General features: G+C 45.4%; 1 protein-coding gene across 4 annotated transcripts in view; it reads left to right on the top strand.

Annotated features, from left to right (window-relative positions):
- Positions 1–22,050, top strand: part of tanc2b (tetratricopeptide repeat, ankyrin repeat and coiled-coil containing 2b) — a 116,667-nt gene that overhangs the window by 53,511 nt on the left and 41,106 nt on the right. For 3 of the 4 annotated variants that reach the window (XM_062413844.1, XM_062413845.1, XM_062413847.1), the window contains 2 exons: positions 1,955–2,134; positions 21,648–21,764. In XM_062413844.1, coding sequence (XP_062269828.1) covers positions 1,955–2,134; positions 21,648–21,764 — 297 coding nt within the window. The remainder of the gene's footprint in view (positions 1–1,954; positions 2,135–21,647; positions 21,765–22,050) is intronic. The other variant, XM_062413846.1, reaches the window with a different exon arrangement.

Genomic DNA, 22,050 nt, shown 5'->3' on the forward strand with positions numbered 1-22,050 from the left:
GCCACCTTCCCCCTGAATCACACCTTTTAGTTCGAGATGATTAAGAAAATAAATTTAACTCAGAAATTCTAAATGCAGCTCTTTGGTATCACTGTTGATTTTAAGATGCTTGTAAGATATTTGCAGAATCCAATACTGGCACGCATTCAAATGAAGTTGGATCTCAACCACTGATAATTGCTACCAAAATACCAAGGGGGGGGGAACTTGGTATTCACTCCGCTCTCTGCATACATGAGGAGAATTTCCTGGCGGGGGATGAAACCACAGCTCTGGCTGCTGTTTTTGCTTTTTGCAGTGACATTCCCCAGTGAATGGGTGGACTGACTCCAGCACTGAGAGGGAGAGACTGTGTGAGGGTGTGTGTGTGTGTGTACGTGTGTGTTTGTTGTTTCTTCGTTGTGTGCAAGTGTGTCTGAGCTCGTTCTGAATCTCCACCTCAGACATGGGGCTGGCTTCCTGTGGGACTGGTGTCTGATAATGGCTTCACGTCTCGCTGTGTGATGTGAGACTGTTGCCTGACCAGTTGGTTTCGCGGCTCCGCCTGCTGGGAGACTGGGCAGCCGGAGCCGGAGCTGATTCACAAAATGGATGTTGTGTTTATAGACAGCTGGCTGGTTGTGTTCACTGGGGAGCGATTGTGTGAAGTTTTGGGGGAAAAAAGCAACAAATCCTTAGTTGTCATGATTTGTGGCTTTAGAAGAGGAGGTGAGTGAGTGAGAGTGGCTGTTTGTGCTCCGGCTGTAATTACTGCTCATTGTCATTTTACAATTAAAATGCGCTCTCGAGGTCCCAGCTGCTTTTTATTTGGTTTATTTAAACACATATTTCAGATGGTTAGAACAAATCCTCCCTAATTACTGTAGAATTGTGGGGTGTTGTGTTTCCATGGGTCCCTCAGAGGTCACACAGTGTGTGTAGCTCACAACTGTGAATGTAAACAGCTCGTGTTGCCTGCAGGGCTGTTTCCCTCTTCTGGGTCACGCCAATCTTGTTGCACTCGATACTGGTGCTGCACCGAGACCAGAATCCAGGGAGCGGGAGAGGCCGTACGCTCAGAATACTCATGTCTGTCGTTAAAAACACTTTCTGCAGCAGCTCGACAAACAGCAACAGCACCGCAATCCAACAGGAGCCGTCAGATAAACACTGTGATGCTCACCGTTCGATTATAAAGTTGCTGTTTGTCGTTCATCAATGAAAATGATAAACAGAAGCTGTAGCTTGTTAAATCAGTTAAAGGTCCAGTGTGTAACATTTAGGTGAAAGGGATCGATTGGCAGAAATAAATAATAAAGTATAAAGACGTGCGTTTCATCTAAATTGACCTAATTGTTGTTTTCTTTACACTAGAATGAGCCCTTTATATTTAAATACTTTATATTTACATCATGATTAGCTCCTCTCTACGGAGGCTACCAGGTCTTTTACAGTAGCCCAGACTGGACAAACTAAACATAGTTTGAGTTTTTAGGACAACTGAAGGGGAAGGGGAGGGGTATTCTGCTGCAACATGCAATTTCACCACTAGATGTCACTCAATTCTACACCCTGAACCTTTAACTGAAGGAAAATCTTATCAACAAATTAATTTGCAGAGGAAATGATTGTTTGTCGAGGTTCAAAACACAGACATTGAGAATCTAATGAGTGATGTCAGTGTGTCAGAGAGGATATGAGTCGTGTTGCAGTGCATTAATAGATTATTTGTTGTTGTTTCGTCCAATCTCATTAACTATGACAAATAAATATCAGCTCATAATCATTCTCAGGAAGAAAAATCATTTTGTTTATTTATCCTCAAATGCAGAACTTCAGCAAAGTTGAATGTTATCTTTTTGTCCTTCCATGAAGTCTTTAAATGTGAAAACTGTCTCTGTCAGTGTTAGAATGTCTTTTAGATTTTTATTAAAAGCATCTCACACTACATTCTGTGTTCCCTCCCGTCCTGCAGGTGGCAGCATCGACAGCGACTGCGCCTTCGAAGGAGACTACGCGGTGCCGCCGCTCTCCATGACTGAGGGCATGCAGCACATTCGCATAATGGAGGGCGTGTCCCGCTCGCTGCCCTCCTCCCCGATGCTCACCCACCAGACCATCAGTGTCCGGCTGCAGCCTGTGAAGAAGCTCACAGGTAAAGAACCTGTGATCCCACTCACAGGGGATTCACACAGGATTTAAATTACTTTTTTAAATTAGGGAGTTTTCAAATAAAGCTGGTTTTGGGAAGAAGCCAACAGAGATGTGAGCTGAATCTGGATCAGATCTATCTTGTCTTCCCCCATGGACTCATTGTACTAAGACAGCCCCCCCCCCCCCGTTTAACCCTTCACCGTGCCCCTGCATCCAATCAGAGAGTCAAACTCGGAATTAAAGGAGCTTCTGTGAGTCAAAGTGAAGAGGAGTGGTTTGATTCGCTGATTGGCAGTAATCACTTACCGCAGAGGAAGCATGAAGCCGGTGCCGAGCTGCGGCGTGTGGCAAACACTGTAATTTCCAATTCTTGTAAACACTAAAGTCCTGCTTAATTGACAGTGCCCAGAACAGCTGACGGACTGTGAGCCGCTTCCTTTTATTGCACTCTATCTCCCACCGCTAATCGTTTCCTTCCACACTCATCTCCAGAACAGATGAAACCCCATTAACTGGATTATGAGTGTGTGTGTGTGTGTGTGTGTGTGTGTGTGTGTGTGTGTGTGTGTGTGTGTGTGTGTGTGTGTGTGTGTGTGTGTGTGTGTGTGTGTGTGTGTGTGTGTGTGTGTGTGTGTGTGTGTGTGTGTGTGTGTGTGTGTGTGTGTGTGTGTGTGTGTGTGTGTGTGTGTGTGTGTGTGTGTGCGCTGTTCTGGTGCTTCGGTGGAAGCTGTGGTCCGAGGCTCGCCGCTGCACCGGATTTCAAAATGAGAAAATGAAGCATTGCCTGTAATGTGAGCACAGCCTCCACAGTGACGGGAGAGTGGGTGTGAAGGACTTCTCAAGCTGGATTCAGAAGCCACCACTAGGGTGCACCAGCCTCTCAGCTTCCTCAGATCGTTAACTGGTTCTGATGACGCCAGGGGGACCAGGATTTTTTTACATCACACAGAACGATTTATGGTCTTTCCCCGGCGCGGGTCTTCCAAGCTGTTGGTTTTAAAGAGGAAGCACGCCAAAACAGATTCTCAGCCTCGGTAAGTGGGCGAGCCGCGTCACCGTGGAGGGCTCCGTGTGCGACGGGATCGAGCTGCTGGTGGAGAGAAATGGAAATGAGAGATCTGAGACACAGTCGGGGCCAAATCTCCATATTTCACTTTGATTCTCTGAGCTCTTTGTCCTTTGTTTTACAGTGTTCAGTGGCAGATAGATGCTGAATGAACTGTGCTTGTTTAGCAATACTCACTCAAAGCACTTAACAGTACAAGTCGCATCCACAGATGCCCAAGGCCACTTCACAACGCAGAATGGAGGTGCTGGGGATCGAACCACCGGCCTTCTGGCTTTCCCTCTGCTCCCCAGATTCAGCCTGAATAGATGGCTGCAATTGTTTCTCTGTGTGAATGATCAATGCTTCCTCTTTGCTCCTGTTCTTATTCCCCACCTGACGCAGGGAGACGTGTCTTTGCCGTACTAATGCACGTGTCGTCACTTGGCTTGATGTGTGTTACCAGTCAGGTGATGCTGGTTGCGAGGGTGTTGTGTTGTATTTATAGATTTTTACGTGGGAACGAGGAATTGTCTTTTCTCGACTGTGTGTTTTCCTGCTTTTTCCGCCTTGTCTGATTTGTTTTACCTTTGGACAATTTGTCCACTTAAACTTGTCATCTTAAGTGTCCGTGTGTGTTTGTGTGCTCGACACTGAGGGATTTAATTGTGGCAGGATTAGTCGCTCGGCGTGTTAATCCCTCCAGATTTGTGTCTCTGTGTCCGGTGTGTGTGACACACGTCGCACCGCGGGACTCTCTATCTAAAAAGGGGATATTGCTTCTGTCTTCTGTCGTATTTAGATCACTTTTCGATATGACCTCACTCGGCTCATGGCGGCTAAACGGCTCTCGCGTCACGACAATGTGCACAAAAGTCCTGGAGGTGCCTGGAGGTGCCTGGAGGTGCCTTCTCCTTCAAGTCCCTCAAAGACCTGCGTCTGCTCTCAAGTGGCATCGAGCACCAGATTGTTAGGCCTCATCCACCCCGGCTTTCTCACCCTTTAATTAATTCAACTCAGCACCACTTCCTGCACAGCTTGACAGTACTGAGCTCTTGTGTGTGTGTGTGTGAGGCCTGATCTGCTCCCATGCCAGAGAGATGGCAGAGGTGGGAGAAAGAGAGGTGACGGAGAAGTGCATTAGAGAGCGAGCAGCAGCAGGTCTGAAGGCACTCTGTCATCTTCCCCCGGTGGCCTCCGCCAACCACACCCTCTCGTTTCCCTCCCGTCTGGCAAAGTGGTGCCGGTGAGTTACTCCACCTCTCGGCTCTGATGGTTACGAAAACTGACCTTTCTGGAGAATCACTGAGTTTTCTGATTTAATCGCCCTCTAGTTGTGGAACAGGCAGGGACCCGTACAGAGCTGCACTGTCACGGTGTGCTCGGATGGTCACACCGGATTTTCTTTGGACATTATTGAATATAAAAGCACTTTTCCACTTAGTTTATCCCAAAAAGGAAGAAGACTCTAAGAAAAGTGAGAAGAAGAAATCCTGCATTTCATTGTCTCATATTCTTTTTACATAACAAAGATTACATACATTTAAAAACAATATATGTCTGAGAAAGATACTGTAAATTTAGCAAATAGACTTTATTCTCAAAGAAGACTTGCTTCAAACTTAAACAACTTACAAATATTGAGCTATAGACATAGTTTTCGCTCTGTCCTAATAACACTTTCTTTATGTAAATCACAGCAGCAACACTTACAAAGTAAAAGTATAATTGACATACAATAATTTAATTATCATAAATAAAAGTTTGAACACTTTACTCCATTGCTCTTCTAAATGACCAGAGAGTGAATCACATGGAGCTGTAATTTCATCTTCCTGGAAGAATCTGTTTTAATTTGCTGCTAATTATGAGAAAAATGTACAGACTGTTCAACTGCTACGATTATATTTAATGAATTCCAAATGAATTGTTAATGTTACCTAGATCGTCTCGTATAGTGAGTCATTAAAAATGTACTTGTTTCTTCCTGGATCTTTCTCAGAAAATCAGTGACCAAAAAAACCACAGTTATTAAACACAATTAACTGTCTTAGAACATGGACACATCATTTGTACTGATAATACTACTAATAATAAAACACAATGTTTCACTTCAGGGTCACTTTATAACACAACATTGTATATACATATCAAATCATTCAAATCTCTTTAGAGGCACAGACTCCTGACAATACTCTTGTATAAACACAAATATAAACAATACATGACAAGAATAACTAAAAAGAAAATGTGAAAAATACAGACACACAATGAAAGTAACTTCTTATAACTGGAAAAAGAACACAAATAAATGAATCTTTAAAGACCCAAAAGTGACTTCCTTCCAATAGTTCCACAGTTGATAAAAATAAACAACCTGTAAGTGTCAAGCAGAGCAGCTCACATCAAAGTTTTTTATCTCGCTCCGGCTAATTTCACACTTCCAGAAATTACGCACAAAGTCGAGATGATTTCTAACAACTACTTTAAAGAATCGGGTTTCTGTGGTATTGGAGGTATTTTCGATGTTGGTAGCGGTATAAGAACATCTCTACTATCCACAAAGGTCCCTGCAAAATTAAAAAGAACTTATGCGATGTTCATTTATTCAGTTATGATGAATGTTTTATGTAAAATCCAGGTACAGCTGTTGCAGAAATACAGTGGCGTGAAAAGTACAATATCCTTCTGTGATTTGTGATGGTGCAGCAGTGGCATGGGATGGAAATACCCAAGTAAAGTACCTTCCAAGTGCAGTATACTGAACGTACTCACCTGGTTTCAGATCTGCAGCATTCCCAGGTTCCTGCCCCCCCCCTGTGTTTACCTCATCAACTTCTTTCCCTTTATTCAGTGCCGCCCCCTGAGACCTCGAGGGCCAAAAATGGCTCCGTCTCGTGGTGATACCTCAGCACCTGATTGTTATGAGGGTTAATCACCTGATTGCTTATTTGTGCCTTAGCACAGGGGGGCTCAGCTACGCCCTCCAACCCCCCCCCCCCCCCCCCCCCGATTGAATTATTTCAACAACTCTCTCCAGATCACAATGCCCTCTCTTAATTAATGGCAGCAATCAATACAATTACAGCCTCCCCTCGGAATGCAACGCCAAGGCCGAGGCTTGATGTGGTTTAATTATAGCACCTTATTTCCCCCCCCACACTCCTACTCCTACTGCAATTATTACAGTAATAAGAGTATATCTGAAATCCATTGTCTCCGTGGTGCTTACAGTGAGAGCGGTATATGAATGGAGTGGTGATACACTACAGTAAGCTCACTTCTAATTGGACGTGATGAAGGTAGGAAAGTGCTCAGCTGCAGTGAGGAGGGTCGGGATGAACCAGTCTGAAGAACTGCTTAGTCAGGTTTCACAGCTCAGCGTGTGGGGGGGGGGGGTCTTAAAGGACCCGCAGTGAACAATACACACAAGCTCTGGTGGAGGAGCTGCTTGTGACGGATGCTGCATTTCTGAGAACTTTTTTTATTCTTGAGTCTATTTTTCATTTAGGGAAGATAATTGTTTCCGAATGGAGACGTGAGGGATGATCCTGTTGAGCCAAGTCCAGATACAGTGGATTATAATCAGGAAATCTGTCTGACAGCCCTGCAGTGATTATCTGATTATCTGTATTTAGATATGAGATCGACCAAGTAACTCATCTCAGGTTTCCGACGTCTCGGATGTGAGAATTTTGCTGCTTTTCATCATCTAAACTTTATATTATATTAATTCTCTTGGAGTTAGAACTGTTTGGTCAAAACAAGACATTTGAAGACATCTTGATGAGCTTCAGGAAATGTTGGGGCTCATTTCAACTAAATGATTATTGGATTTAATGAGAAAATGTATTAATTGATGAGTTATAGCCCTGATCTTCACTCTAGCTAAAACATTTAGAGAGCTCCTACTTATTTGCTCTTGCATCATATTATACTGCATTGTATTGCCAGATAATAAGTGCATAAACCAATAGTATCAACATGTATTTAGCATTTTTATGTAGCTTAATAAATTTTATTCTGCTGGGTAGCTACATTTATAGCAACCCATTCATTTAAAATCGTAACCTCCAAAGTAACAAGTAACAACAACAGTCCGATAAATGCAATGAGTAAAAGTCATTTATACGTAAAAGTACCATTAAAAGATAATTCACTTGAAGGTGTCAGGAAGCAACACATTCAGTTGCATCAGAAAATATTAACGTGTATAAATCCATCACTTCTGTTTTTTGTGCCATCTCGACTCGTGAATACATTTAATGACATCCTGTCCGCTCAGTGCTTCCTAGAAAGGAAAGGCTGACACTCGGGACGTCTCAATCTCCCTCTCTCCACGCCTCCTTACCCAGCGCCGCGTTTATATGGCATCTGTATCCTCTGTGAATATTCCAGATGAACACTGACATTTGGGACATCTCAATCTCCACGCCTCCTTACCCAGCGCAGCGCCCAGAGAGAAACCGCTCTTCAATTATTGTCATTATTTCTTGCTTCACCCGTCCCGGCCGCTGCGGACCCTCTGAATCATTTGTTCTGCTGAAAGGAAATGTGACATTTTCAGCTCCACTGTCACAGGTGAAACACAAAGAGTGACGGTTAAGTGCAGAAAGGAGTAATTGAAATGGAAGTGCGATGCCCTCAGGAGGAGCAGTAGAGAACCATTTGGATCAAGTGCTGTGACAGACATTCCTGTCATAGTTGAGTCCTCGACCAAGTAGTCTGGATCTTTCAGTGATGAGATATCATGGGCAAATCTCCATTATTCTCTATTAGATGTAAACATCAGGCCTTTTGCCCGCGTATATGTAACAGCACGAAGCGAATGAAAACATTCCTGTATCTGACATTTGTTGCAGTATTTTCAAATGCAGAATATGAGAAGAAGGAACAGGTCAACAGCTGAAACATGGAGCGACTGATGCAAACAAACAAAAAACTTTCACTGCAAATATCAGAGAAAGGGAAGGAATTCGGTTTGATGAAATCTCGTCTGTGTGTTGACACACAAAATCAAATATGCAGCGCCTCATATGAAATGCTGGAGTTCATCACAGGGTTTTGTTTATGCTGTAACTTCATCGCTCAGTTTACACATGAATTTAAAAAACAATATCTAAAGTTCAAGTCTGGGATGCAAAAAGGAAATTATCTTAGACCAAGTTTATTGATTAAAGATGTTGTGAAAAACAATGCTATTAAAATAATAAACGTGGAAAATGAGATCACTGATCATTAGAAAATATAATAGGTATAATAGGTATCAAACCCAAAGGGAATAATGTTGAATTACACAAAACAACTAATTAAGCTTTTCAGCATTAAAGAGTTTCTAACATAAAACAAACTACTGATTGTTGCTTATTAAGAAAAACACAAATTATGTTACAAGGGGAATAAAGAGGATATAACATCTAACTGCTTTCATTCATTAAAAGTATTTTTATTTACAATCACCAGCCACGGACAAAAGCCTACAGTTACAGCCGAGCATGTGATCAGCCACCCCCACTCGTAATTCCACTGGATCCCGTTGCCTTTTCTTGACAACGTGCGACACACAAACAACACACACTCCGCTCTTATCATTCCTCAGATTCTAAATGTTAAGTTCAACGCAGGCAGAAGAATGAGACGTTTGATGAGAGGAGGATTCTGAGGGTCAGGGGACGTGGGCACTTTGAACACTTTGACCCCGTCACCGTCTTTTTAAGGCTTGTTGGCAACATTTTCCGGGGTTGGGCAATGTCGCCCTGGGGAAATAAGTGTTACCGGAAGAGATTAATAAAAGAGAAATACTCTGAAAATAGTGGTCTGACAAAGAGTCGGGACAGAAACGAAGACGCTCCCCAATAACCTCCGTCCCTTCGAGGGCCCGAGCCCCTTAAAGAGCTTTAAAACATGGCCGCAGCTGTGCAAATACAGTTTCAAGGGTAAAACAAGGACAGACGGGGATGCTTCAGCCCCAGAGGAAGATGGAGTAGGTCTTATTGAAACTCTTGCTCCTGTCATATAACACCCCTCCTCCTCCTCCCCCCCCCCAACCTCCCTCTCGTGGTCCGATGTCTCCCTATCGCCTCGTCCACAAACGGCCAAAAACTCCCGTTCCTCCCTCACTCCGTTCTTTTTCTTTTTATGCCATTCTCCTTCCTCCCCCAGTACCCACCCTTCTCCTCCCCCTCCTTTTTTTTTTTTGCTCCGCGGTTGCCATGACAACAGCAGCACTGCACCATTCATCTGTTGGAGACCTGAGCTCCTGTTCCCGTGGAGCGAGCGGGCGAGCGAGCGAGCGAGCGCCCTCTCACATCTATACATAACACGCTAAGCGCCGATGCAGTCACGCAGAGCTCGGCCAGCAGCTCGGTCCAATCTGTGCTCGACTCCCTGTTCTGCCCTGTGGTCCTTTTTCATATTTTTTTTATTTATTTCATACAGCGGCGGAGGTTTCGGTCGCCGCTCGGCCCCCCGGTGCGTGCCGCCAGTGTCACCTCTGTGTCCCCCCCCCTCCCCCCCGCTTTCCCCCAGTGACACAGTGACTGCTCCGTTCTTCCTTCCTCCTTCCCTTTGCCTCCCTCCTTCCGTTTTCTATCCTCCTCCTCCTCCTCCTCTCTCGCTCCTCCCGTCACTACCATATCTGCCTGGCTCCGTTTCACTTACTGCGACTGAGCTGAGCCGGCAGCATCAGCACTGAAACCTGTGGAGATTTCATCGGCAAAGGAAACAGGAGGAACTGGAGAGGAGGAGAGCATCTGCACCTCCGCACTCATCCTCCCCTGCTCCGCTGCAGACGTTCCTCCTCTTCCTCCCGTTTTTTCTCCTCTTGATTTTGATGAGCTGGTCGTCGCTCAGGGAGGAAGGACTGCTCGTGTCGCTGGAGGGGGAAGGTGGGGAGCGGGTGCCGTACTCCAGCCTTCAGGAATGCCAGATCTGGTTTGAGAATGGTGAGCACCGCCACACCCTCTTTTGCTTGTTCCATTCCTCCATTTGTGCCTGAGAAACCGTTCCTCCCCTTGTCACCTGCTGCTCAACCTCTGCCCGGCCCGAGCTGGCTCCTGGTTCCGTGCGCTGGCTGATCCCGCAGCCGGGGCGGCGGTACCAGTCGCCGTATCGAATGACGTTCATGCGGACGCGGGGCTGACGGGAGGGAGGAGTGCAGGAAAGTGATTTCTCTCCCTGAAACGATGCATCTGTCAAAGGGCTGCACTGTGATGACAGTGTAGGCTCGAGGACCTGTGAATCAACCACAACGCCAAGTGCTATTTTTCGTGGCGAGCTGGTCTGTTTCATGCGTCAGCGTGGGTGAGCATTCAATTGTCTTTGAGAGTGTGTGTGTGTGTGTGTGTGTGTGTGTGTGTGTGTGTGTGTCCAAGCACAAGGTGTGGGTGGCTAATGGTGCTTGTTCTTGTTATTGTGCGTCTCACTTTTCTTTCCAGAGCACAGCCTCATATCTACCATACGGTTGCATAAACGGGTTGTTGGGGAGAGTCCCCCCCCCCCTCACACCGTGCAGGCAGCAGCAGCTTGTTGTTGTGAACCAGAATCACCGCGTCATGTGCCGAGATGTGGTTCCTCCTTCCAGCCCCGGTGCCGCGGGCTCCCTGCCTCCCTGCCTCGTCCCAGGGGACCGCTAGCTGGTGTGTGAACAGAACAAAATGTCTCAATAACACTATCTGCCAGCAAAACACAAGCACCTCATCAGCAGCTGCCAGCGCCGGTCTCAGGTGAATGGGTTTTGATGAGGCGCCCACAGTCGGCGTTCGCACCACTTAGCGTCACCACCTGGAGAGTGGTTTGATGAGCCGAGCCTGTCAGCTGTCATTGAGGACGAGTCGGCCAGTGACACAAAGGACTCAGATTTCAGGGTGGTTAAAGAGGCGTGATTGTGTTTGTGAGCGTTTCCTGGGTCGAGGGGTTTGTTCTGCCTCTGATGGCGAAGGCTCGTCCGTGATGATGGAGAGCGTCCGTCCACAGGATTGTCCTCTCCCTGTCTTTCTGGACATTTAATGCGAGAAGTTGTTATGTCTGAAGAAGATAGTTACAGCTATTCAACAGGCGCCGACGAGTCTTTGAGACAGTTCGCAATGGGCTCCTTTGTCAGAGAGGATATGCGATACCGTGTCTTTCCCAAGGTTACTTTTCATCTCAGCGTTTCCGCTTCTGCCCGAGTTGTGGCCCACGTCCTCGCCGGCGAGTTCACAGATATTATGTTTAACACAAATCACTCAAAGCTTCTCAATCGTTCTCGCCCACTTTCCCCTGAAAATCCGCCAAATAGACCTTGCGTACCTTTTGCTGCGCTTCAGAGTGATATTGATTTATGTAATTGCTCAATTTCCCCTTCCCTTCAATCCCTGTGAGCCGGTGTCAGACTAATGGCCTGTGAGCGTCAGATAAGTTATGAAATAAATATGTCGGAGCATTTGACATGCAGCCTCCCACGGAACAAACGCCATTGGACTTATCTTGAGTGGGTCTGAAAATGAATATGGTCTTAATTATGGGATGTAGTGACAGTGCGGCATCTGAGTTTTGTGTTTCACCGGTGAAACCTGATTGCCGAAGCTGTCCACTTAGCGGCTCTATTGACAGGTGGCTACACGCCGCTCTATGCGAGACGCCCCGGCTGTAAATCACACACCGGTGACACCTCTGTCCTTCTAAACCCTGCACATACAAGAAGAATCTAATGATGAGCCGCACGCCGGGGTCGCCCTGAACTCGTGGGAGGGTGTCGTGTTCCCCGTGAATTCGGAACTGAGGCGCCATTTTCAATATAATCCGAAATAAGTCTATGAGAGAGGCAATATGGCTCGACTTGGGTAAAAACTCCCCGGGATCTAGAGTTAGCGTCTCTTATTATGATGAGGGAAATTGCAGTCAGTGCCGCCATTAGCAAGATGAAGTCACCCTCTTGTGTTCTCGACCCCCCCCAGGACCGAGCTCTATTAAGTCAGCTTCTAGTGTTTGTGCCAGGTAACGACCTGCAATTAGGCCTGTTTCCCCCGAAGCCTCTCAAAGCAGCTCCCGTATACCATCTGCTGAAGAAACGTTACCCATTCAAGGGCTGACCGTACAATTATAGACACATCTGTTATCTCCCTCTCCTTGTAGACCTCTGAAGGAAGCTGTTTCACCCACATGCCCAGTCGTCTCGCTGACAGCAGCATATTACAAAAGTTTATGAATAGTTTTCAAACAAGCCACAGCACAGAAATAGCCGCTTCAGAAACTGAGACTGTTTGTTGATGCAAACAAGGAGTTAGTGTTTGACAAGTTTCTGTGACACTTCGTTGACTTAACATACTTTTTTTGGTGATGTTGACTTTGGTGTTCCTCAAGGAACTCTTCTCAGCCCACTGTCTTTTACACATGATACCTCCTGGTACTGTGATCAGTGTTCTTAAACTGTTATGCCGACGATACACTGTTTAATATTTAAAACCAATTCTGTAACCAGACAAATTCCCAGAGGCCGAGCAAACTCCAGAGTTAAAGGAGGAGAAGACTTTCTTCACGTAGGACTCGGTTGAAAGAGATGAACTTGTGAACTTGAATAGATATTCAGCCGTCAGCCCAAGATTCAGGGATTTAAGAGCGATTTCAGTCTCGGGGAGCTGAATCTTAATTTTAATTTCAATTTGCTATAATAATAATATCAAGAGTCTTTAGCTGTGGGGACGTAGATAACCGCTTCTCCTGCAGCTTTAACAAATGTTAAGAGAAAAGATCACATTAAGCCACAGCTAGTGACTCTGTACTGGCTGAACTGGTTCTTATAGTTTGTTTTATCTTGAAACAAGCTACCACCCTTATATCATCCCCGCTTCTCTTATACTGGAGAGGCTGCGCTTTTGTGAAATAGCTTTTCCAATTGATCCTAGAATAGAAGAAGTTGCTCTGTCTTATATTTTTAAATAAGAAACCCCATCTTTTTTAACTCCGCCTGGTTTTCATTGGCATTTGTTTGTTCGTCTGTTAGTTCTCAGACAAAATACTGTTTGGACTTTTATGATTTCTGATATGAGTGTTTGTAATTGTGTGTCTGCATTGAATTTAACGGGGCTTAGCGGAGGGATATCGATCTTTTCATGAGAGCTGCTTTATAAATAAAGTTTGGTTTTACCTGGATCTTCAGCAGCACCGTCTGGGGAAAAAAAGTGGGAAAGAGAAACCCGCAGTGTGCTATTAATAGCCGTGATAATGATTTGCTTACAAAACAGAGCAGTGGGTTACATACACCACCTCACTGCTTTCTGTGAATGCTGGCGGTGGAGAGCTGAGCAAACGTTTTTCCTGCGAGATACGCAAACATAGGGGCCTTAAGAAGAAGTGTGTGGTTGTGTGTGTGTGTGTGTTTGTACGCGTGTCCATGCATATCCCAACCCCTTCCAGACAGCAGCACAAGGACACCAGCCTCTGCATTAGCATTCACCACTTGTCTGTCTGCCGTTAACTTATTTGCTCAGTCATTTCAGGGCGCTGAACCGCGATGAGGCACTTGTCTGGATCACGGCTCTGACTTTGAGCGTCTGCAGTCGGTCTGCTAACTACTGTGCGTCTGCCGGGTTGCATAAGAGCAACCATTGATTAGTGCGTTTGTCAGACATGAGAGGAATTCAGGGGCGGCGGCGACTTTGCTGTTCATTTCATGTCCTGCTAAATATAGCAGCAGATGATCTCAACATCTTAATCAGAAGCTTGATTGGAAGCTTTAAAACTCAGTCATGTGGAGCTTCCCCTCTGTTATGGACTTGCTTTAATTGAATTCCTTAATTGAAAAGCAACAGAGGAAACTCAAAGCTCGTCCTGGTTTTTCTCAATGACGAGGGCGTGGTCGCCGGGGGTATGTGCAGCCTGCAGGTTAAAAATATCTCCACCGGGGACAGAGGTCAACGCAGCCCGGCTATTATTAGACCGCTGTGTCCTTGGCAATTACGCTACTTTCCCTCTGTTAAAGTGGTGTCACATTTAACTTCATAGCTCTGCTGGTGTATCCCCCCGGACCTCAGGAGAGCCGGCCTCTGTGGCCCCATGCTGAGGAGGGGAGGTGGTGGGGGGGGCGTGTGATAAGTTCGGAGTCAGGCCTCCGTGTCATTCTGTCACAGAAGGATCAGAACCATGTGAAAAGGAAGTTAACAGTTGCTGCAGAGCTGCTACGGCGGAGACATAATGGCCGGAGTCCTTCAAGAATGAAGGGATTGTTCACCAGAGTAGACAGCCGGCCACAGAGCTTTCAGCGAGGACGTGAAGGGGAAACACACGACAGGGACCAGGAGATGTGACGGTAAAAAATAAAGCAGCTCGGAGCAAGTAAAAGGTTCGGTGTGGTGAATTTTAATAAAACGCCACACTGGGTTTTTATTCCTTCTCTTTATACAAGAGTGTGGTCTTTGAGTTTCAGAGCAGGCCTTGTAAATTTCACGGTCAGATTTTGTAATGCTTTAACTTTAACGTGTCAGCTATCTTCTGCTTCAGCTCTTCTCCTTGTTGCTTCTGCTGGAAACCCAGTTAAAGTAACCGCCCGTACTGGGGTCTCATAGAATTAAAGCGGGACAGTTCATTTGTCAACACCTGGCATTTTATTAGTTGGGGAATTTTGATTAACAGAATCAGCCTGAGTGCGAGGAGAAGAGCTGAAGCTGGCGAGCTGGAAATCTGTCCAACAAAGAAAGCTATTTGAGTGAAAGCATTTAAAAATATGATAATCAATAAGTCCTGAAAGACCACCCTCTTGAATAATGATTGTAAAAAAAACATATATACTTGATAAATAACATTTAAAAATGCTATAAATGTACAAAAATCCTGAACTGTTGATTGAGGATGTTCCTCATGTGCTTTGGGTCCAACTTCAGTCGTAACTTGAGGAGCCGCTCTGTAAGCCCCGTGTGAGCAGAAGCTAACTCTGATTCCAAATCTTTTGAAACCCAAACACATTTCAGTCGGAGGCCGTGCTTCTGTATGCAGATCCACGCTTTGTGAAGAATCCCTGTGCTTCTGGTGGATAAACAGCTCCGACGACAACATCCCCACCCCCCGCGCCTCCATTCAGGGCCTCCACATTATCCTGCTCATTTGTTGATGCAGCTTTGATATCACTGGTGAGCAGCATCCGAGCTCAATGAGGTTACGTGAAATGCTGAATTAGCGTCTTTTCGGGGCGAGGGAGAGCTCGTCTAATGAAGGTTCTTAGAACATCAGCTCCTCCTTCCGCCTTCTTAAAATTCTGCCTGTGCTTCACCTTGCCTGGCTAATCCTCCCAGGGCTGTAATGATGGATACACACTCCTACGCAGACACTCGCACGCATGCACAAAAGGAGGCAGAGGCAGCCAAGCTAATGGACTTACACTTGCTGCTGAGTGTCAGCAGCCTGTGTTTTGAGGCCGGGACTGAGACGACTCGCTGTGTTGCACATCTGCATTGTTTTGTTCAACAAGTCAAACGAGACGAGCGCAGGAAAATCCCCTGAGCTCCCTGAGCCGGATAACTGTCCACACGCTGGGAACAAGCCTCTGGGTCAGACATTATAAAACAGGTGGAATTCATATGAAACAGCAGGTTCAGTGCTAAGCCCCCGACTGTTTATCAGCAACATCTGTGTGATTTTATTCATGGGAAAATGCATCAAATGAGTCACAGAAGATTAGAAGGGTTATTATTGAATTGACTAAATCTTTTGTACGTGCATCTCTTTTGAATTCACAAGCCTCCGTGTGGAGACAACCTGCTTTGTTGTGGAGAAGATTGAATTCAAAGTCCTGCTTGACCTTTTCACAGACGACACGTGATCAAAAACATGTTTACCTTTGTTGAGGAGGTCATGTTGTTATTTACCATAGTTTGTTTGTTTGTTGGATTCATTCAGAATAAATTCAGCATTTACATGGTGAATATTATATTATCCATATCTTTTTTTATTGTTTGTCCCTGAAACAAAGTCTTGATCATAGATTATCATAGAATATTCTGGAAATGAAGGACACCATCTTGTGTGACATTTAAAACCAGTCAGCCCAGTAGTGATCAGGGGACAAAGATTCGGACAAAGACGAGGACTACCTAAAATTGAATGTATACTTTGACGTTTGACTTCTATTCACATGGAGGAGGCAGGGTTTTCCACCTCTAAATACAATTTATAGTCTTGATCTTGAAGATTTTAATAAATCAGCTGTTTTATGTTCTAAATTAATAATTCGGCTCAAAACTACGTCTCATTTGAGCATCAGTTTCCCTGTCTTATATCCTATATGTTGAATAAAGTATTTTACAGTGATGTGATAATGATTGAACCAGATCTTCCAGCTCTATTGGGGGATATATTCTAAATGCAGGAACTCGAACATATGTAAAATAACTGTAAAGGCGTCTTTGTTGTCCTCACATTTTTTAAGGAAACTTGCTAAAGTGGGTTTAACAGCTTCAAATGTCAAAGTGTCGTCCCCAGCGTCTTCCTGAGCTGAATTTTCTGACTAGCGAGGACGGGGGGGGGGGGGGGGGGGGGGGGGGGGGGGGGGAGGACCCAGGTCCCGTGAAGCAGCCGAGAACTGTCCACACCGACAAGCTGTTTGATTATATCTCAGCAAATGCGCGGGGACCCTTGAAGCTTCCGGTCTCGGTGGAATCTCCGTCTTCCGGCGTTTGTTGCCGCCGCCTCAGACGAGTGGACAGGACGCGTCTTTTTCCCCGTGCTCCGGTGTTGCCATAGCCACGGGGGCAGCGTGGTTGGTTTCTGTAGAGCTGTGTGCAGACAGCTGGGCAACGTGCACGTCCACACCCACATTATTGTTCTATATATATGTGTGTGGTTGTGTGTGTGTTAGTGTGCGCACGTGTGGGGCACATGTCTTTGTCTGAGCATGTGCCCGAGGTGACATGTAACTGAGACGCTGCAGACGATACTGCATCATGTGGAAGTGTGTCTCTGCTCTTGCTCATCGGCCTCTTATCTGAAGCAAATGAGAGTTTCTGATTCATATTCACATCTTGTCAGGTGTTTCTCGAGAGCCCAGGTTGAGTCTGAGGGGACTGTCACGTTGAAAAGAAGCTTCGCTCTTTCAGATGCACAACGCCACATGAATTTGAATCACAATATTGACTTAGGGCTTGTTGATATTTTCACCAAAGGCATTGTGTGTGTGTGTCTGTGTGTGTGTGCGCTGGCTTGACAATCTTGGGAATAGAGATCAGCTCTTTTAAAATGTTCACATTGTTGTGTAGCCCCATTTATTGACACCAGTCTCTCTCCGCATCGCCTCCCCCCTCTCGCTCTAATCTCACATGTACACTTCCATACACGCCACATGCATATTCATATTCACACCCTCACATCCAGCACATTTAACAAATATCTATTTCACGGCCATGTGCATCTGCACACCCCGGACTAGAGATATTTATTCATAAGCTCATTAGAGGAGTTGATTTGCCTGCTGCCATCCATCACACTGTCACCCATCCTCAGCCTGGCACACGGTGACAACAGCAGAGGAGAGAAGTCCCTGGGATTTAGTCTGCTGGAGCCGGTGCCACAGAGGGGATTTACTCCAATAGACAGTGTCACTTCACCATTTTATAGAGGTGAGATCAGGGAGGCAAACACAAAAGGAAAGGTAATCTCCCATCCACCGTAGGTTCATCCAGAAATTGATATTCTGCAGGAGGAATACAATTTAAAAAAAAAAGGGTCTAAAAACTGCAGAGTAAAGGTAAATTCAGATTCTGCATGTATATATATATATACACACATGAGTATCTCTAGGCTGATGCCCTTGCAGACACACAGTCACGTGAAGGCTCAGTCCTTCACACTCACCTTGGAGCTGGTTACAAGCTTGTGCAAGCTGTTGCAAGCTTGCCAGTGCAGGTGCAAAAGCAGCTTAATGATATAAGTCAGGGCTGTGGTGTGAAGGGAGTAAATAGAGGAATGACTTGATGGACTAAAGAATCGCCAGCCCATGCAGACCACCATATGTTTCCACCTTCTCAGTGGCCTGATGTGGATTCCTCTCAAGCAGGGACAGAAGGGTTCCATGTCAGAATACATCATGTGCCTCTCCCTCCTGGTTTCTGTCAGTGCGATGGATCCAGTCGTGGATAACTCAGGTCCCTTCGTCCGCCTGGCTGTCAGCTGTAGTTTCTCACTGTGGCATCTGTGCTGGCTCCCTTCCAAGATGTGGTCGATTACCAGAGTCTTCTCCAGACCACACACACACGCACATAGAGTATTAACACTATTTCTGTGCGTGTGTGTGTGTCACGTGCACCCATCTACTTCACATGCATGCACGCAGCTCCAATACAGAACTCTCTGGCCCTTGCCAAGTGGAGTTTGTTGTTGTTTGTTTGACTGAGTGTTATGTGAGTGAGCAGAATGTCTCAAATCTTGACAACAGATTTCTGTGTTTTGTTGGAAACACAAAGAAAAAGTCAAGGAAACAAAGAAAAGTAGTTTTTTAGAGCCGATCTGGATCCAGGAAATATTTTGGTTGGAAAACATTGCAATGTGGGGCGCTGCAAAAATACCTGGTGCTTGCATCATATTATTAGTCAGTGTTTCATCTCTGACAGATTTTCTGTGTTTTTCTTTCAGCCACAGGAGTAGTTTGTCTCTCGGGATGAAATTGTCACTTGGTCTTTTGGTACTTTGACTGAATGACATTTATACCCTCAGCGGGAATTGTTTTAAAAACGTTAGTCCAGCACCGACATCAGGTCAAAGTTTCATGTTGTCAAATTTGTTTCGTGAGCAAGTGCCTGCAAAACTAAGGACACCAACACTCTCGGCTAACATGCTACACAAGGACAATTCCAGCATTATAAACATCAACATTTTAGAATGTTCACTTGTAGCTCTAAGCATGACGGTGCAGTACGACCTCACTAAGCAGCTAGCACATCTGTATCAGACAATTAATAATATAACTGATAAAGTTTATTTCATAACAGAGGTAAAACCATAAAATTCAAAACTAGACAAGGACATTGGCCAGACGCTTTCAGAAAGATAGAAGTTTTAAGTCAAGGTTTAAAAGAAGCTGTGGAGGTTGTGTGGCTGAAAGTTGTCGGCACAAAGTTGTCAAGCGCTGTCATTGTTCAAGTAGTAAATGATACTTGCGACCTTCTGAGCACCCATAGGCGTGTTAGTCTGAAAATGAGCTGTGGTCAGGATCATTGTTGTGTTGCGTTGCTGTCTTTAAGCAGTGGGAGGCAATTTCACTTTTGCCAAACAAAAACCAGATGGTGGTGAAGTCAGTGGTGCAGTGTTTTCAGATGAATGAGATAACACATGCACCCATAGGCAGCTGCAGAGCTGCTATCATAACAACAAGCTGAGGGGTAAACACACCGGGGGTCTTTAGGAGAAGAGGGGAAGGGGGGTTGCTCCAATTCCTTAGTTCTATGTGTTACCCAAAACACACACATGATTAATTACAACACCGGGAGTCTGATCCATGCACCTGCAGCAGTAAAACTAACACAAATGGATTTGGGACACGCCCTAAACGCACTCGCTCCATGTTCCTCAGACCGAGAGCTGAGATCATTAAAACACAGCCCGTGGTCCTGTGCAGGTACAAAATGAAGGATTACATGTTCCCCTATGGGTGGAGATGTTCTATCACTGACATATGTTCAAAACCCATTGAATTAGTGAAAGTAATTGAAAGTTTTAACATTTGTAGGGTTTTAAATCACATTACCGCTGGCGTAGAATGAGTAGATCAGCCACAACATCAAAAACACTCAAGTTGTGTTTTATTCATAAAGCTAAAAATCTGTACAGCTGCAGTTTGGTCTGATCTAATGTCTCTTTGATAAACTAAGACACACAGTGTGTAGACCGTTACACACACACACAATATACAAGCAGTAGTTGTAACACAGATCTTAAGCAGCCTGTGCTTGTTCTCTAGTCGTTGTTGCTCATACACATGTTTCAGATGCTCCTCCTGACTTCCTGCTCCTCCTGCTCCAGTGCCGTGTTGCTGCAGCCGATAGCTTTGGACATGTGCACTCACCCGCGGTATGAATAGTTAACACTTTGCAGCATATAGTGCATAATCGAGTTTAAACCCTAATTCAACCAGATTAGTCCATTATGGAGAAATTATGCAGAGCTCCTGCTCGTCCCACATCCTCAGCAGTACAAACGAAAGAAAAGATTAGATAAAAGAAACTAGTGTTGCGTTTAATTCAAGCACAATCTGTGATTTTTACAATAAGAAAACCTGCAGGATTACACTGAATGGATGTTTGCACATTGTCGGCTAGAAGACTCCTGTCACTTTACTGCTGCTGCTGCCACACTGCTCGCACTCACCATATGCAGACTACAAGCTGGCGTGGGAAACAGTGCTGTGAATCCCTGTGTCGTGCCCGAGAACCCAGAAAAAGATCGTGTCACATCCAGCACCAATGGCTCCTTCCCTCCCCCCCCCCTGTCGCTGTGAACTTGGTGGTGAAGGGGCTCGTTTGATGTCTCAGACTTTGCGCTCGACTCGGGGCGTGAGGACATTCCCAAAACGGATCTCATTTGCATCCTCGGTGTGATCGTGACATTGGAGGAGCAGACACAGCGGGCGTTTTCTCTGCAGAGATGTTCCGATGCCACTTTCACCTTCCGGGCATCGATCCCGATACCTGGTGCCGATCGGATGCCAGTGCATTTACCGAAATAACCATGTATTTGAAGCTGTGTGAAATCCTGTATGGAAGTGATCAGTATTATTGCTGTACGACCTTGCTCATGTTAAAACCCTTGGAAAAACAAATGTATACAAAGAATGAATGTCTTAGAACTTATTTTATTTTCTACAGAGATAGAATAAACTTAAAAAGTTTGTCAGTTACCTCTCTTCCTTTGAGGGTGTGTCTTAGTCGGATTTATCGCAAAGTTTAAAACGATTGGTTTCCTGTTTTCCTTTTTGGGCTTGGTGAAGTCTTTGTGCTGTTTCGTGTGATGATTCATAAAATACTTTGAGATTCAGCAATGATTGAGCAACAAAGAAGTGGATGAGAAGAAGAAAATGTCAGTTTAATCTTGGTTAAACTCATTTACTATAAAGACGTGGTATTGGTTTGGTCCGACACAGGAATAGGAACATCTCTAATTCTCTGCATCTTTTCAGTTTTCTGAAACTATATTTCCAGTTGGTGCATTGAGCTACTTCTGGTTTAGATGTTTCGCTTCAGCTCAGTACCCGACTTGCCACTGTGCTTGTCTGCTCCTGCTTTAGCTCTATTTGACCCCAGACGAATACAAACCTGCCTCAGAGAGCTTTAGCGGATGTCTTCATTTTATCAGTGTGCTGCTTCAAGTTCATACTCACTGTCTTCCTCCCTCTCTGTCCCTGTGCCTGTCACTCCTCTCTTTCTTCCATCTCCCTGATCTGTGTGTGTGTCTGTGTGTGTGTGCATGTTGTCTCCCTCTCTATGTGTGTGTGTGTGCTTTCTGCTCCCAGCCCCTCTGCGGAAAGCAAAGTTTGTGGAGAGCCCGCGCATTCCTCAATCAGAGCTTGGCTCCCCTACACACACCTGCACCACTGCCAAGAATCCAGACCTGGACACATTCTGCCCTGGTAAGTTTTTGGCCGGCTCATCCCTCATTCCGCTGTGTTGCCTTTCTGCATGTCGGTTCCTCGCTGGCCGGTTCCTGTCGGAGAGAGAGAGAGAGAGAGAGAGAGAGAGAGAGCACACACCCGTACATACGGCGATGAGGATCATTTATCGGTTTGGACAGTTATGGTGCAGGCTGCTGTGAAGATGAAAACATTGCTAAGGTCATTAAAGGAGTAGCTGGTTCCCACTGTGTCCACCATCATGTCCTCCTCCCTCTCCCTCGCTCTACTCCTCCTCCCTCTCCCT

The sequence above is a fragment of the Platichthys flesus genome, chromosome 20 (assembly GCF_949316205.1).
Source record: "Platichthys flesus chromosome 20, fPlaFle2.1, whole genome shotgun sequence".
Taxonomy (NCBI): Eukaryota; Metazoa; Chordata; class Actinopteri; order Pleuronectiformes; family Pleuronectidae; genus Platichthys; species Platichthys flesus.